This window comes from Peromyscus californicus, unplaced genomic scaffold (genome assembly GCF_007827085.1).
Source record: "Peromyscus californicus insignis strain IS unplaced genomic scaffold, ASM782708v3 Scaffold_6__1_contigs__length_162567912, whole genome shotgun sequence".
Classification (NCBI taxonomy): domain Eukaryota; kingdom Metazoa; phylum Chordata; class Mammalia; order Rodentia; family Cricetidae; genus Peromyscus; species Peromyscus californicus.
In genome coordinates, this window is record NW_026294584.1 from 132998563 (window position 1) to 133014822 (window position 16260).

The 16260-nt window shown below is 51.8% G+C and overlaps 1 protein-coding gene across 2 annotated transcripts in view; it reads right to left on the reverse strand.

Annotated features, from left to right (window-relative positions):
* Positions 1–16260, reverse strand: part of Ret (ret proto-oncogene) — a 43839-nt gene that overhangs the window by 15515 nt on the left and 12064 nt on the right. For both annotated transcript variants that reach the window (XM_052720621.1, XM_052720622.1), the window contains exons 2-12: positions 14170–14433; positions 12132–12419; positions 10205–10446; positions 9257–9452; positions 8421–8620; positions 6239–6497; positions 5764–5889; positions 5016–5129; positions 4038–4157; positions 3216–3472; positions 864–1011 (exon numbers count right to left, since the gene is read on the reverse strand). In XM_052720621.1, the coding sequence (XP_052576581.1) occupies positions 864–1011; positions 3216–3472; positions 4038–4157; positions 5016–5129; positions 5764–5889; positions 6239–6497; positions 8421–8620; positions 9257–9452; positions 10205–10446; positions 12132–12419; positions 14170–14433 (2214 nt within the window). The remainder of the gene's footprint in view (positions 1–863; positions 1012–3215; positions 3473–4037; positions 4158–5015; positions 5130–5763; positions 5890–6238; positions 6498–8420; positions 8621–9256; positions 9453–10204; positions 10447–12131; positions 12420–14169; positions 14434–16260) is intronic.

Here is a 16260-nt window from a genome sequence, read left to right on the forward strand (position 1 = left end):
ACCTGAGGGCAGCCAGGGTTGGTTCTAATTCTCACTAGGCACTTGAATACGGAGGTAAACAGTGTCGGACATGTAACCCAAGAACTCTTCCTGGTTGGCTAGCCAGTAACACACAGGTGCCGGTGGCATTTAGAATGGTCTGGGATGAAGGACAGACACAGCTGGGAGACAGGGTGCCAGGAGCCCGAGCCAGGCCTAGGAGGTCAGGAAATCTGAGGGTTGAACCTGGTGTGAGTGTCCGGGGAAACACACAGGGTGCTCTGTGTGTAGTCCCTGACCATAGCACTGGAACTCAGCTATTAACCCGCTACATGAGTTCTTCACCACACAGTCTGACTGCCACAGGGCCCTCGGTCCACAAGGCTGGAGACCTGACCACAGTGAGGGCTACCCACCCAGTGCAGCCACAGCCTCTAGTCAGAGTCACACCCCTTGTCTAAGAAAGGTACGTGTGCACACCGAGAGCAAGACCCAGAGCATGACTGGTTACAGGAACAGAGAAGACCCACAGGGTTGCTGGGAGGGGGGTTGGTTATTACAGAGAGGATCTCTTCACTGAGACCCCAGTGGCCTCTTGGATGAGAAGAATAAATGGGGCAGATTGGGGTGCTGGCAACTCTCAGTTTAACCCCAAAGGGCCTTAAAACGTTGTCAGTGCTGGCCTCTTCCCTGACATGGTGCAGATGCAGTACCACAGCATCCTCCACGAGAGCAAGGTCCGCACCTTGCCTCTTCAGAACACTGGCTATGTACCCACGGGGTGCTCAGAATGCAGCTGCCACAGAACGGCAATGGGGGCTCTGCAGGGGGTCTCAGGAAGGAGGGCCACAGCCACCCTACAGATGCGGTTCCCAGATAGGTACCTTTCAGCATTTTCACGGCCACTGTGGTGTATCCTGCTCGGCCTTTTAGACGGAAGGCTGTCGCCTTGACCACCTTTCCAAACTCTCCTTCTCCCAGGGTTTTCCCAAGAACCAAGTTCTTCCGAGGAAATTCCCACTTTGGATCCTCCTATATTGGGGTAGAGACAGGGACCATTAGCAGAGAAGGGAGACAAGTATGCTGGGCAAAGCTGAGCAAGGCAAGGCCATTAAATACTAACGCCTAACCCTGCCTGACAAGGGTCAGCATGCAGAGCTGGTCATCACCTGAGTCACACCCATCACTTCACAACTCATCTACTGAGGACACCATGGCCAGGCCAGGGAGGCCGTAAGTGAGTCTCCAAGGGAAGGGCCTGCATTCAGTATCTTAACTCGCCCTGTCTCCACTCCACTGAATACCCCAGGACCAGTTAGTCTCAAGTTCTCATCCTCAAGGCCAGTTGGGTCCAGAGGTGCTTGTGGCTGACTCGACAGCAGCCCAGACCCAAGTTTTCTGACACCCCCCACCCAAGGCCCCTAGAGGACTGAATAGACACCATGGCTCAGGGCACGTCTCAGCCCAGAATCTCCCCACAGTGGAAATATTCAGAGCAACCTCCTTGTGTGGCTGCCTGACAAAGAAAGGCACCACTGAGCCCCTGGGGAAACTCCCACCTGAAATGTGAGGCAGCTGCTCCTCCCATGGCCTGTCCCATGCACTCCACTTTGCTATATCCCCGCTTCAGGTATAGGCAAGCCCCTGAGGGCTTGGGCTCCTGAATGTCTCTTCCTGCTGCTGTGCCTTTACGTGTTTGCTGCTGCCATTTTTCTCTGGTTATCTGGCATGGTGTGAATGGGTGTGTGTGTGTGTGTGTGTGTGTGTGTGTGTGTGTGTGTGTGTGTGTGAAGCCCCACTGTCTTTAATGTAATGTGATTATCTCATGGAAATATCCTGTTCTACTGGGCATTTTAACCTGTGGATTATTATGAAGACGATTTCCTCTTAAGCTGTATTGCTTAACTGAAGCAATGATTTTATACAATAATAGTGTTAGTTTAAACAGAACTTTGATTATTAAGGGTTCCTAATAAATATAGTAAGGGATTATGATAGAGATTATTTTAGTGGAAAATATAGGTAAAGGTAGGATACAGCGTTGCCCCCACCCCTGATAAAGCAGGCGCTGAAGAGGATAGAAAATAAGAACACAGAAGTGTCATGCAGCTGAGACTAAGGAGTTTCTCTTGAGGAGCCATATAGATGTGGCTTAGGTTTAATGATTAAGAAAAACAACTGAGTCCCAGAAGCTAGGATAGCTCAAATTCTTTTCATCTTAATGTTGGGAGATGTCTTCATAGGTTTTGGTGTGCATCATAGCTAAAACAAACTTTTAGCTATGACTTCAGGTTAGGGCAAATAATGACTTAAGGTTAGGTTAAGATGTTTTTGTTAAAGGCTTTGAGGTAAAAAAAAACAATTTAAGGAATATGGGAAACACGTTTTTTTTTAACTTTTATTCATTATAATCATTCACTTAAAAAAATGTAACCACATTGTAATTTTTATACTGCTTGGAAGATTTTACTGGGGTATATAAGCTGTAAGGGAAAAAAATTAAGAATACATAAAAGGGATACATCCAGATAGAGGTAAGAAAAGAAAGGAGAGAGATGATTGAAAGACCCTGAAGATGTGCGTGCGTGTGCGTGCGTGCGTTTTCCCCTTTGTCACTGGCCCCAGGGAGTTAAGTTTTGTCCCACTCGCTGTGTTCTCACTGCCTCCTCCATCCATGTCTGGGTATTCACCCTGTACACTACTGCTTCCCTGGAACTCGGGACCTGCACTTCATTACGATCCCCACACTCTGCCTCGCCCCTCCCACTTCTCAATAGGGTGGCTTGTTGAAATGCTACAGAACATGGCCTCTTCCACTGTTCCTACTTGGAAATAAAACACTTGACAGACTGTGTGTGTGTGTCTGTCTGTTTGTCTCTGTCTATGTGAGCACAGGACTCATTGCTCTCATCCCTTGGGGCTTCTGCTCACACCTCTCCTGCTAGGTAGGACCAAGCCCACACTCCCTGGGACCTCACGGCCCACATCTCAGGTCCCAGCCAGGCCCATCTAAATTGGTACCTGTCATATCCTTCCTAGACAAGCCTGCCTTCACAGCCTAGCTTCCCACTGGAAGGTGACTATATGAGGGCAGGGATCCCCCTGCTGTTAGTCCTATGTGGCAGGAGACACAGGCAATGCCACATCAACCATTCGTGGGTGCCTCAGGCAGTAAAGAAAGCTCATGTGGCCATGTATCCTCCAACACTGTCCACCTACCTCTTGGGGCCCCTTACCGGGATCTTGAAAGAGTCCACAGACACCTGGTTCTCCATGGAATCCAGTGAGGGCCGGCGGGTCCCCGAGGAGGAATAGCTGATTGGGAAGCCCTGGGCTGGCCGGCAGAAGGTCATTTCCGCGGAAGCAATGGGCGGCTTGTGCGCATGCTTGTGGTAGCGGTGGATGCAGAATGTGGACAGCAGGACCGAGATGATGAAGGAGAAGAGGACAGCAGCTGTGATCACTGTGCGGCACAGCTCGTCACACAGCGGACCTGTGGCAGGGCACAGCGACGGGTTTCAGCTTTGGTAGAGGTGCAGCCGTGCTGGCTATCCCAGACCACTGTTCACCCTCTCATGGCAAGCACGGGGCCAGAGCGCACTGTCCGGGTCAGACAGCAGAGGCAGTGTGCCAGCCACACCAGCTGTACCGTCTTCCTGTCACGAATATCTGGATGGTCATTGCAAGATGGTAGGAAGAGAGGAGCAAACATCAAAGGCTCTGGACAGAGAGTCTGAGAGTGACTCTAATACCAGCAGAGTGTCACAGTGCCAGAAGCCAAGCAAGACCCTGTACAGGACGCTGACCAAGTCACTGTGAAGAACTGCTTTTCTGGTCATCCTTCATTGAGAACTTGTGGCTAGAAGAAGCTATGTTTATAGGGGCTCTATTCATAGCTGCACCAAAGGGTAACTGAGGCCCAGAAGGGAGGAGGGAGCCTCCTGGGGTCTAAGGGCCTCCCCCCAGTCTCTTCCCTTGGTGGACCTCACAAATGTTTGCTCAAAACTCTCTTTGGGGTTTGGAGAGGTCCAGGGAGTCCTGTGTGGGGCATTCCTTACCCTGGCTGTCCTCTGGCTCGCAGAAGCACTTCTTCTCGTCAGGTAAGCAGTAGCAGGTACCGTAGCCAGCTTTAATCCCCCGGCGCTCCCCTGGCTCATGTCCTCCAACAATGCTGCCACCTGAGGACATACGCAGCCTATTCAGTCTCCTGGTGTGGCCTGACACTTCACGGTCCCCAGGTTGTGATAGCTTTCTCAACTTGGGGTCAGCAGCTCAGGCCCAGCGAAAGCTCAGAAACTCCTTCACCTGGGCAGGGGGTTCAACACAGTGTCCCCCTACATTGGCTATGGAAGTAGGGGAACCAAGACTGTTTAGAGGTCATTGTTGAGGTCCCAGAAGGCATCATCCATGGCTATCATCCAGTAATGGTAAAGACGTAGGAAAGAGACCAAAGGGAAGGTGGGCCCTGAGCTAGCAGAATGTGGATCACAGCTCATGAGTCAGCCAAGGAGAGACAGGTCAGGGTACAGAGGCCCAGTCTTGGGGAACACAGCAGCAATCATTCAAATGAGATGGTAGGAGGACTGGCTTGACACATTCTGCCTGGTTGAACCTACTATTTTTTTGGAGGTGGGGGGGAGTATTTTTCGAGACAAGGTTTCTCTGCGTAGCTTTGGTGCCTGTCCTGGATCTCGCTCTGTAGACCAGGCTGGCCTCGAACTCACAGAGATCCTCCTGGCTCTGCCTCCCCAGTGCTGGGATCAAAGGTGTGCGCCACTGCCGCCCAGTGAACCTACTATTACACACTTCTGTTCTTTGGTGCTGAAGATGAGCCCAGGGCCTTACATAAGCTAAGCTGGTACACAGCCATGGTGCTATACCCCAGTCTAGCTTGACGCATCAAACAGATAAACGTGGCTTCAGACTGTGTGCGGGTGGGGGCTGGAGTTTCCAAGCTCTCCGCTGCTGGCTCTCTTGCCTCTGTCCTTCCCTGTACACTGATGAAATGCATCACCATGGGCCTAGCGTAGGCTTACGGAGACAGTCCTGGGGGCAAATGTTGTCGATATCCCGGCTCTCCACAGCATCACAGTGGCCATCGGGGCAGGTCCTGATGCTGGGGGAGCAGGTAGAGAAGTTCCTGGTGATTCCTGTGATGGAACACAGAGCAGGCTGTCACCTCACATGGCCATATCCTATCATGGTCTAACTCTGTCATAGTCCCCCGACTAACCCTGCCCCTCTCTAGGGGGACAGAGGAACCCCCAGAGTGAGAACTACATACACGTCAGGTATCAGCTGAGGAATGATGGGACAGAGGGGTCTCCCAAGGACTGAAATACTGGGGAGTTCCAGGACTGCAGACACCTTCTTTTAAGGAGGCCACTTAAAGGCAAAGACCTGTCAAAGCTATACTGCCAGTGGGAGCCTTTTAGTGCTAGGCACACTCACAGGAGGCAGGTAACACCGCCTGGCTGGGACCTTCTAGAAGAACCACTCTGTCCCCTGTATATCCCAGCTTTGATCTAGATAGACCCTTCTAATCCCAGAGTGAATCCAACTGAGGAACTTCTGGTTTCAAGGTGGCAAAGCCCTCGTGACCCCATACCCGGCCTTCTCTGTTGGCACTGGTTCCATATGAGGGACAAGGCTCAGAAGACAAGGGTTGGGGAAGTTCATTGCAGGGACTGGCCGACCCTGGAGGAACCCTTATCAAGCGGCTGTCCTCACTCCTGGTGACAGCCAGTCCAGACCCTCCCGCCCTCCCCCAGCTCTCAGGCCTACCTTTGCCGTCTCCCTGACGCCACACACATCTGCCTGTGGGAGAGCCCAGGCCACCACACTCCTCACAGTCAGGCCGTCTCTTGTTGCCTGCACAGGATTTGGGGCAGTCCTCTTCTTCAGCAACGTCTGGGAGTGGCAGACAAGCCAAGGTCACAGGGGCTGACGTGGGCCCAGTCTCTAGACCTCACCGACGGACAGAGTGCAGCAGTTCCACCCTGCCTCTGGAGTGAGGCTCCATGGGTTCAGGGGTAAAGAGCGTGTCAGATGAACAGGGCTGGGGCGCCAGAGGCAGAGCCAGAGGCAGGTACTTGTTATCCTCCGGTCCGGGGAGTAGATAAGGGCAGGAAGGATGTGAGGGTGACCAGGCTCAGCAGAGGACACACAGGATGACTGGTTACACCAGAGTTTCAGAGAAACTACAAACACCGGCTCTCTGTGATCGTCCCCAATGCCCCACCCTCCATGGAGCACTCACATGTCCCCTCCACTGTGATGAGCAGTGAAGCCTGGGCCTGCTGGCGGGTCTGCTTGTCAGTGGCTACCACCGTGTACTGATGCTCGGCACATTCAGGTCGCTGCAGGGCCTCTGTGTCATTTACAAAGAGGGTCCCCGAGGTGTCCTCAGCTGAGGTGACCACGCCTAGAACGCTGCAGTTGGTGCTGGAGGGCTGTAGCTTGTACTGGACGGAGATGCCGCTGAACTCCTGGCAGTTTTCCACACAGACTTTCCCAATCTGGGGGAGAGAAGGGGGGTGGCACCAGTACCCCTTAGCTAGTAGCTGGAGAAGTTCTTGGGTAGACCGAGTCCCAGGATGGTCCCCAACTTAGCCGGGATGGCAACCTTCTTCAATGTGCAGTATTCTACATCCTCAGAAAGCTACAGGTCCACCTACCTGGCCAACTTTCTGCTTATGGACACCGACTCACCAGACACCCACACCACTGGGAATCAGATGAGAGGGTCACGATCCTTGTCTAGTTCTCCTAACTGGTAGGGCACTGCTCCCTAGTCACGTGACTGTAATGTTGTCACCTGTCCCACTTGAGGTCAAGAGGCCTCTTTAGGGATTCTGGAAAGAGAGCCCTTTCTGAGGATGCCTGGCTCTGGAGCCAGCCACTGAGCCCTTACCTCTTAGCCATCCAGTGAGCCATGGTTGCTAAGAGCTGCAGCACTGGTTCTGGATGTGAGGCCCTATCTACAGGTGCAGAACAGGCCTACAACAGGCCAGCGTCGTAAGGCCAGGAGCAGGGGCAGGTGCCCTCTAAGCCACACTTACACCGTAACAAATCAGCCTCCTGGTCGATTCAGTTTCCCCTATGAAGAATGTTCACTTCCATCTTCTCAGATGGTCCTTAAAACCATCCAAGGTCCCTGGGCTCAGTGGGGTTTTAAAAACGATGGGGACAGGAAGTCACAAGGACAATGCCTAGGGCTTCGGAGTCTGTTAAACGTAGGTGCATCTCCCTCCAACTGATGCCTCTAACTCCTCCTCAGGCCCCAAGATTTGTCATCCCCACCCCTGACCTGATGTTAACACCCTGAAGAACGGGCCAAGGGCTGCATCTACAGGTGAGTCCCTTGTGTGCTGGTGACAGGAGCAAGTCTGAAGCTGACTGTAGGAATTGGGAAGACTGGGGGACAACTGGAGGTGGTCCTAAGCACACTCTGAAGACAAATCAACCTGCTGCAGCTGGTTAAGCCATATACACCCAAACTGTAAAGAAACCCAGAGTGTGCTTGAGAAAAACCAAGCCAGGACATAAATGCTTGTCACTGGCAGCTATGGGCAGAGAGGGACAAGCCCACCTCCTTCCCCATCTTCCTTAAAAAACATTCATGGCCGGGCGGTGGTGGCGCACGCCTTTAATCCCAGCACTCGGGAGGCAGAGGCACGCGGATCTCTGTGAGTTCGAGGCCAGCCTGGTCTACAGCGCGAGATCCAGGAAAGGCGCAAAGCTACACAGAGAAACCCTGTCTCAAAAAACCAAAAAAAAAAAAAAAAAAAAAATTCATGGCTTATTTTCCACTCTTTTAGTTTTTGTTTATTTTAGGGGTGCTCAAGATAGAACCTTGTATGTGCTAGGAAAGCTCTATACCACTGAATGGCAGCCCTGGTCTTTTACTTTCCCATGTCAATTATTAATTTTCCAAAGACAAATACAAACATCTCATTGTAGTTGCTCTAGCACATAAACTTACAAAAGCAGACGTGACCTCTGCCTTCTCTCCACAGGGCACTACTACCCTGCTGCACGCTCCAATTCTCCCCAATAAAAATTTGCTTTTGCATTGATGGTGTTACCAGAGGCCAGTGGTTCCTCAAACCACTTTTCCCACTGGTCAGTACACCAGAAACATCTTTCCAAGTAGGCTTATGTAGGGTTATGCTTTTGTATTAGTGAAAATATGTTTTAAAGACACCAAGAAGTGAGATGGTAAAAATGGAGGGGCTCGCTCCAGGAGCCAAGATGGAGCTAGGAGCCCTCTCCGGTGAAAAGGTACAAACAGGCTCAAGGATCTACCTTGGAGCCTTCCATGGCTCCACTTATGCTAACTCTGCATTGGCGGGCTAGGGAAGAGGTGCCATCCACCCACAGTCCTGCCTGCAGTCTTAGGACCCCCTAATCTCAGGTCACATGGTGGGCCATGGGCTCACCTGGGCATAAAGGTGAGCTCCTCTATTCACTGGGAACGAGTAGGCACTGGGTAGGTTCAGGGTGACAGGCAGCACAGACACGTTGAAATGGAGGAAGAGGACACCTGTCTCAGGCCCCTGGAAGTCTGAGTCATTGACCAGGACCACCAGCTGTAGGACTCGGCTCTCTGAGATGGGGAGGCTCCGGTTGAGAACGAGCTCTGTAGGGGAGGACACAATGAGACAAACCCAGTTACTATGCTTCAAAGATCACGCCCTGTATCACACACTACACTCCCACGTCTACATACAACCCTGCACACACATGCTACTTTCACTTATGTGCCCAGGTAATAGGCCTGGTGGGCAGCCTTGCATTTATAAGCTGGACAACATTCTACTGAGCTAGATCTCTGGTGTGTGTGTGTACACACATACCATGTGCATGTGTGCGTGTGTTTCAGAGATAGAAAGTACACATAGTATGTGTGTGGTGTGTGTTTATATATATGGTATATTATGTCCTGTGTTCTGATATGTATATAGAGTAAGTGTATATTTTTGTGGGTGTAGTGTGTTATGTGGATATGGAATGTGTGAGTGACATGTTTATTTAACGGTGGGTGTGTGCAGAAGTAGCATGTATAAATGGGTTTGTGTATAGGGTATTTGTGTAGTGTAGTGTTTGTGTACACAGAACATGTGCTGTGTTTACATACAGACTGTGTGTGGCTTTGGAGGTGTGTGCTCTGTTGTTTTGGTATGTATGGTATGCGTGGACAGTGTATGCGGTTTTCATGGGATGTGTATGGAGTGTTCTGAAGTTCCGGAAAGACATCACACCATTGGCTCCTTACTGTAATCATGCATGGTTGCCCGCACGGAGTTGTTGTTGGCCTGGGCCAAGGTCTCGTTGGGTGAGTGCTCCACCCGGAAGTTCTGCTGGGCCCAGGAGTCCCCTGAGAGTAGTGTGCTTGTGTACCGTCTCACCAGCTCCCCAGATGCTGGTACCACATCTGCATCAAACACATGCAGAGTGGCCACCACAGTGCCCTGAAGGAGCAGAGAGTGCCAGTCAGAGCAAGTATAGCCAGAAGACCACATAACCTAGCACAGCCCAGAATTTACTAAGTATGTTTAGCAGAACTAGTCCCAGGGGCAGATGGTCAGAACTGAATCTGTCCCCAGGGCCTCAGTAAGAGTTGTGAGCAAAGCCACAGGACCACTGGAGTTACCCTAAGGTTGTCCAACAGACATTCTCTCCCATCCCCAAACCTGCTCTCACTCCCTAGGAAACTTGCATCTGGTTCCCAGAGAAGCAACTTTCCCCCTTGCTACTGAGCCCAGGAGCAGCTGCAGAGTGGCATGCTTTCCCCCTTGCTACTGAGCCCAGGAGCAGCTGCAGAGTGGCATGGCGCCCAGCAGGTGGCACTAGGACACCACCTAGGCTGGTCAGGGCAGCATGCGCAAGGACACTGTCTCAGAATCACCCCTTGGCTCCTGCCTGCCTCCGAGGTGCTCTTGTGAGAGGTTGCCCAGCTGCTAGAAGGGAGCAGCCTCCCCTTCCTGCCAGGTCGGACAAGCCAGAATGTTCTCTCTGATGCTCTCTCCCTGGGGCCTTCACAGTTAAGAGTCCAGTTCACTGCTGGTTATTTGGCTGACAGTCAGCCAAACAGACAAGACAAAGGGAACAAGTAGAGAGCCACAGGGCTGGATGGCTGATGGGAACAGCTACACAGATTAAGGTTCAAACTGCCAACGGAGGCGTAGGACAGACCGACAAGCAAATGCAACTGTGGACAAACCTCCTTCCGCTTAAACTCCACCACAGCACTGGCAGTGTCCACACCTCCAGAGAAGGTGGGTGCCGAGTCGTCCTCATCATACACGGTGACCGGGAGGGACACAGTCACCTTCTCTTCGTTGGCACCAGTGCCCACTCTGCACTCGGCCTCCAGCACATACTTCTCCTGAAGCTCCCGGTCCAGGGCCCAGCGGGTGCTCACCTCCAAGGTGTCTGGGTTGCAACGGAAGGGCAGACTCTCCTCTGTCACCAAGCAGAAGGGAATCCCGCATGACCACGGGGGATGGGGTGTGAACTGCGATGGGGTGTGAACTGGGATGGGGTGTGAACTGCCTTATGGTTCTACCCAGAGTAGATGACAACGGAGAAGGACTCGGCAGCGAGAACTCTGGCACCCTAGTGGCCGCCTGTCCCTCTCTAGCTCCGTGGGGATGGCACTCATTACTCTGAATGTAAGGCTGCTTGAGATGTGTGTTCACTACCTTTTTTTGTGGCTGGGGCCCTCACTCATGCAGACGGGCAAACAAGTGTTGACACAGGGTCAGATGTCTTCTGATGACTGGGGAGGGCCCCCCACCTCTATGGTGGGCTTGGGGGCGGGGTCCAGGAGGGCAGAGGATAGACAGAGAGCCAGCTCCGGGTACTAGCTGGTTATATAAGAATAACGTCAGCCATTTTTAAAATCACAGATGTGGTATTTGCTCATTTTAGACAATGTGAGACAACATCACAGTTCCATGACTGGAAAACAAATAGTGGGCAGCTGGGGCGTGATGGACATTAAAACAGATATTTTTGGATGTGAGGTTTGCATTCCTGCTGTGTATCTCCTGGGTGTGTGACCTGAGATTGGTCTCTCGGGGCCTTCATTTCTTCTACAGCGGACAGGATGCCGAAGGGTGCAAGTCCACTTTGGCCAAAGGGTCAGCTCTCCAGCAACATCTACTGTGCTTGCTGACACCAGCAGCATCCTTGGAACTGGGCTCAACACCCCATATCTAGGTCGGGAAGAACCCACCTGGGTCTCTGTAAGAGCGTGCCAGGAAGCTCCCCAATTATCATGCTAATTCCAGCCTCATGCCAGCCCCCATCCTTCCAACTCAGGGGTCTGTCCTGGTACCTCTTCTCTCCATATTCCACCATACACCACCCTGACCCTGACCCATACCCAATGAAGGAGTCAAGACTAAACCTTTCAAATATAAGTGGAGACTTCTCATCCCCCCCCCCGCCCCCCCCAACTTCATAGCTCCCCATGCTCCAGGGAAACAAACCCTGAAATGTTCCCTGATAGAACTAACCTGTCCCTGTTGGCCTCTGCTCCTCTCGTGGCTAACTGAACTCCAGCCACAGAAGATCCCACTTTAGAACCCTCTGGTGCCCGAGTTGTCTATCCAGCACCAACCCACCTTGTTTAGTGGCCCCTGTCCTGATCACACAATTAAGAGTAGTCTTTGCCAGGCGGTTGTGGCGCACGCCTTTAATCCCAGCACTCGGGAGGCAGAGCCAGGAGGATCTCTGTGAATTCGAGGCCAGCCTGGTCTCCAAAGCGAGTTCCAGGAAAGGCACAAAGCTACACAGAGAAACCCTGTCTTGAAAAACCAAAAAAAAGAGTAGTCTTCATCACTCCCGGTCCTCTCTGCTTTTCTTTCCTCCTCACTCCTTCCAGAAACCATCCAATCTCCTGGGCACAGCATGGGCTCTAGCCTCTAGAGGGTTCGAGCCTGCAGGCAGGCAAGATGCCAGCCTGTCTGTTTCTGGGTGTAGCCTAGCCTCCTTCAACAGTATTTGGCTCATGACAGACACTTGTGAGATATTGCTGGAGCATTCGGCACTGGCAAAAGTGACAGGTGGCTCACCCTAAGGGTGTACAGCACCATGCCTGCTGTGCAGCAGGACCAAGGAACAGCCCCAAGGCTGGCACTCACCTTCCAGGAGCCTGTAGGTCACATTGATGTTGGGGCACAGGAACTGCACAGGCAACAGGTGTAACTGGTAGAAGGTGCCAGGGGGCCTGTTCTCCCTGATGCGGAAGGACAGGCCCGTCTCCCGGACGCAGAGGTCCTGAGGTTTGAGGGAGCTACACGCTGGGAAGGAGTCATTGATGAAGGAGAAGTACACCCGGGCACAGCCTGGCCAATGACATTCGCCCTCCCGTTGGGTTGAGGACCCCAGGAAGACCTGGAGGAAGATGGTGAGCAAGGGGAAGCCACCATCTGCAGGGAGAAAAGAAGACAGCCCCTTGTCAGGTGAGGGATGGAGGGTAGGGGGGCAGGGATGCTGGGGTTCAATGTGGTCCACAAGCCTCAGCTGCTACCTCCCTGCCTCTGCTGCAGGGTGCTGAGGCCTGAAGCATCACTAGCCCTCTTATCTGCCTCTCTTGTCATTCAGGTTTCTGTTCAAATGGCACCTCCTGAGATATGCGCTCAAGCCCTGGGGCTAATGTTTCCTGGTTCCTTCAGGTGAGTGACCTCACAGCGTAGGCTTCTGTAGTATGTATTGGCCAGCTGCACTACCTGGCCACTAACATCGAGTACTTTTTTCCACAGATGCATCCCATGGACATACTTCATTAACACCTAGAGGAAGAATTTCCAGTTAAGCTCTACCTCTGAGGCACCACATCCCAGTTTAGTGAAGTCTAGGCCTTGGCTGAGGCACGCATTTCCCGGTATCTCGACCTTCCACCTGGCTTAGTGGCTCCAGGGTTCTCTTCGCTTGCTCTTAGCCTATATTGCATTATTATGACCCACAAACTGTCCAGATTGCTGAGTGCTTCATTCCTGACTAGACAAGGTAGTTGTGAAGGATGATGGGTGTAGGTCCTCAGGGAACTGCAGGCTCACAGCACATTCTACCCTGGCCTCCACCAAGAGGCTCTCATTCTCCAGTTTATCACTATGGCTCAGGAGGAGGACAGAGGAAACTAGGGTATATGAAAACCAAGGCAGACCTCAGAGCACTTCCTTCAGGAACTGTCCCTAAACCAGTGGTTCTCAACCTTCCCAATGCTGCGACCCTTTAATACAGTTCCTCATGTTGCAGCGACCCCCAGCCGTAAAACTGTTTCGTTGCTACTTAATGCAGTGTTGCTACTGTTATGAATCGTAATGTAAATATCTCTACGCAATCCTGGTTGCGACCTACAGGTTGAGACGCAGCTGTACAGATTGTGCTGGCAGGGAACTGCCCATCCCGGGTGCCCTCCCATCTTACAATACTGGCTGTGCTTGTCAAATAGGTCAGTTATTCTACACACCCTGGGTGACGTAGCTCACTCTGTATTCATAGTATTCTACCCTGCCTCTTATTTGTGGACTGGAGCTTAAAGATGAGGGAGGCCATGCCTCAGAGAAAGCGCTGGGAGGTGTGAGCTACCCAGTTCATACTATCACCACCTCATGCCACACAAGCCACTCAGGTCCCCCACTCTCCCCTCCAGGGCTAGCATCCTATGCAGCCCTGACTGCAGCTCCAGCCTCAGTTTTTTGTTCTGTCTGGGCTTCCATCTGCTCTGCTTCCGTCCTGGACACCTCTGCCAGCCTGTCGCAGATGGGGAGGCATGTTTCCTGGGACCTGGTATTCTTTAGCAAGTTCCAGGTCACCCACTAAATTAAACCCCTGGGGGTTTTCCAACTCCTTAGAATCTCTCTCACAACCTGAACACCCTTAGCGCCCCACTGCAAACAGCTTCTGCTCCACAAGGAGAGAATGCCAAGTCGTTTGAATGGTTCTCCCAACTCCCAATAGCCTCAGGAGGCCCAGGAGCAATTAGTGCTGCCAAAGTCATGTGGGTCCCTCATTAGACTGGACACAAAGCAGCTGCCTTCACCCCACACCTTACACCCTTGCCCACAGCAGCCTTAGGGGGAGCCATCCCTAGCCACAGACTGGCAGCTGAGATGAGGGTCGCTTGAGGGCTAGGCCAAGGTGGAGTGGGGATGGGGTGCCAGGCCATTCCCTTACTGCGAATGCTGAGCTGTTCCCAGGAACTGTGGTCCAGGCTCTGGTTGAGGTAGAGAAGGCCTGTGTCCTCATGGATGCGGATCCAATCATTCTCATGCAGCCGTGTGCGGAAGGCGCTAGAGAGATGCTGGCCCAGGCGGAAGCTGGGGACTTCTTCAGGGGCATCCCGTAGGGCATGGACATAGAGCAGGGGTGTGCCAGGTGGCTGGTCCACATACAGCCTCTCCCAGTAAGTATCCTTTGAGAAGTAGAGGCCTAGTGGGGCTGCAGGAGACACCAGAGTGTGAATGGCGGGGGGGGGGGGGGGGGGAGAAACAGCTTCTTCATGCCCCCCCAAAGATTAATTTTAAATTCGAACCTTACCAAGAATTTCTCACCTCTAGTCCAAAGAACACGAACACAGGCAAACATGACTGAAAATTACACCACATTAAAGCAAAGAAAGAAAAAGGAAAAGCAGGGAGAAAGTACAAACCAGTTGCAAAATAGTCCTCTGCTACCCCAGTGTGATGAGCCCCAGATCACACATGATCCAGAAGTTCAATAAGCTTCTCAACAAGCCATCTGGAGCCAGAGGACATTTCAATGATATGAGGCACTGCCAGACAAGCAGGGCAGGCATCAGTCACCAGAAACAAAGAGGGCACTGTATAGGAAAGCGATTGATCTTTATTGAAATATGCTCTTAAATATGACCCAGCAAGTCCACTCCATTTATCCAGCAGAACTTAAACCCATCCATCAAGCACCCTAATACTACACAGCAAAATGACTTAAGGCAACCAAGAGCTGGAAACACAGATGCCCTTCAGTGGGTATTCAGAAAGGCAAACTGGTACATCCATGCCATAGAATCCTAGGGCAGTAATGAAAAGGGATGGACCTTGTTAATCCTGTCTGGCTGAGGCAGCCAGGCAGAATGAACACACATGGCTGTGATCTCAACAGGTTTCACATGATTATTAGGGCCATTAGGTGGGTATAGGGTTGACAGCCTGGAAGTGGCAGATGGGGAATTTGGGGGGAATGTAAAATATCTTATGTCCTGATGAGGAGACAGGTCATGTGGGCATAATCTAGTTCCTAACCCTGCACAGTTAAGATGCATGCCTTTCAATCTGTGATGGCTACTCTTGACCACTTGATTGGATTAACCAGCACCTCAGAGCTTAGTGAAGCACACATACACTCTGGGTGTGTCTGTGGGGGGCATCTCCAGAAAGGATCAACTAAGGAGGGGATCGGCCCTGAAAGTGGGCTGCACTGTTCCAATGGCTGAGGGCCTGGATGGCCTAACAGGAGAGAAAGAGCCAGGAATCTGTTTCTGCTTCCTGCTCACCAGGATGTGAACTGCTCTGCTCCATCATGCCCTTCCAGCCAAGATGGACTTAAACTGTTAGACCTGAAGGGTGGGGGGACCGATGCCATGACTGTCTGACTAAAGCAAACTGTATTTAGAACTCACCAGCTGGCGGCCTCTCCCAAAGTCGGGATTTCAGAGAGCAGCCCCTCACTAGCTTTTGAGGTCCCTTTTATGGGGACTGGTTAGGGTTGATAGAAAACACCTGTCGAGGTAATTAGCTCTTAGCACCTGGACAGAAGAGTGAGGGACTCGGGGCTCAAGGTTGCCTGTGGGGTAGGTAAGGGCAAGAATACATCACACAGGAGGGGAATCATCAAGGGATTTTGGAAGATACATTTTTTTTTTTTGTAAGGCAAAAGGGCAATCGTCTAGCACAGGTTTAGGAGTTTAGCAAGGCAACGGGGTGGGCACACATCAGGGGCTACAAGGGTCTACAAGTTCCGTGTTGAGTTTAAAAAGATAAGTTTGCAGGATACATCAGGCTTAGGAAAACAAACACTCTAGTAAATTACAGGGACTTAGTAACAATGTGTAACAACGTAGCTCCCTAACAACCTAGCTCCTGTTTTGGTTTTACAAAACCTGGGCCCAAACATGTTTATCTCCTAAGTTGTTTCTGTGTACTGTTTTGGTCACAGCTATGGAAACTTACAAGGCGAAGTAAGATTCACTGAAGTACTAATCAGAGAGGGCTGTGGATGTTGGCCTTGGCTACAGCTCGGGCTGTT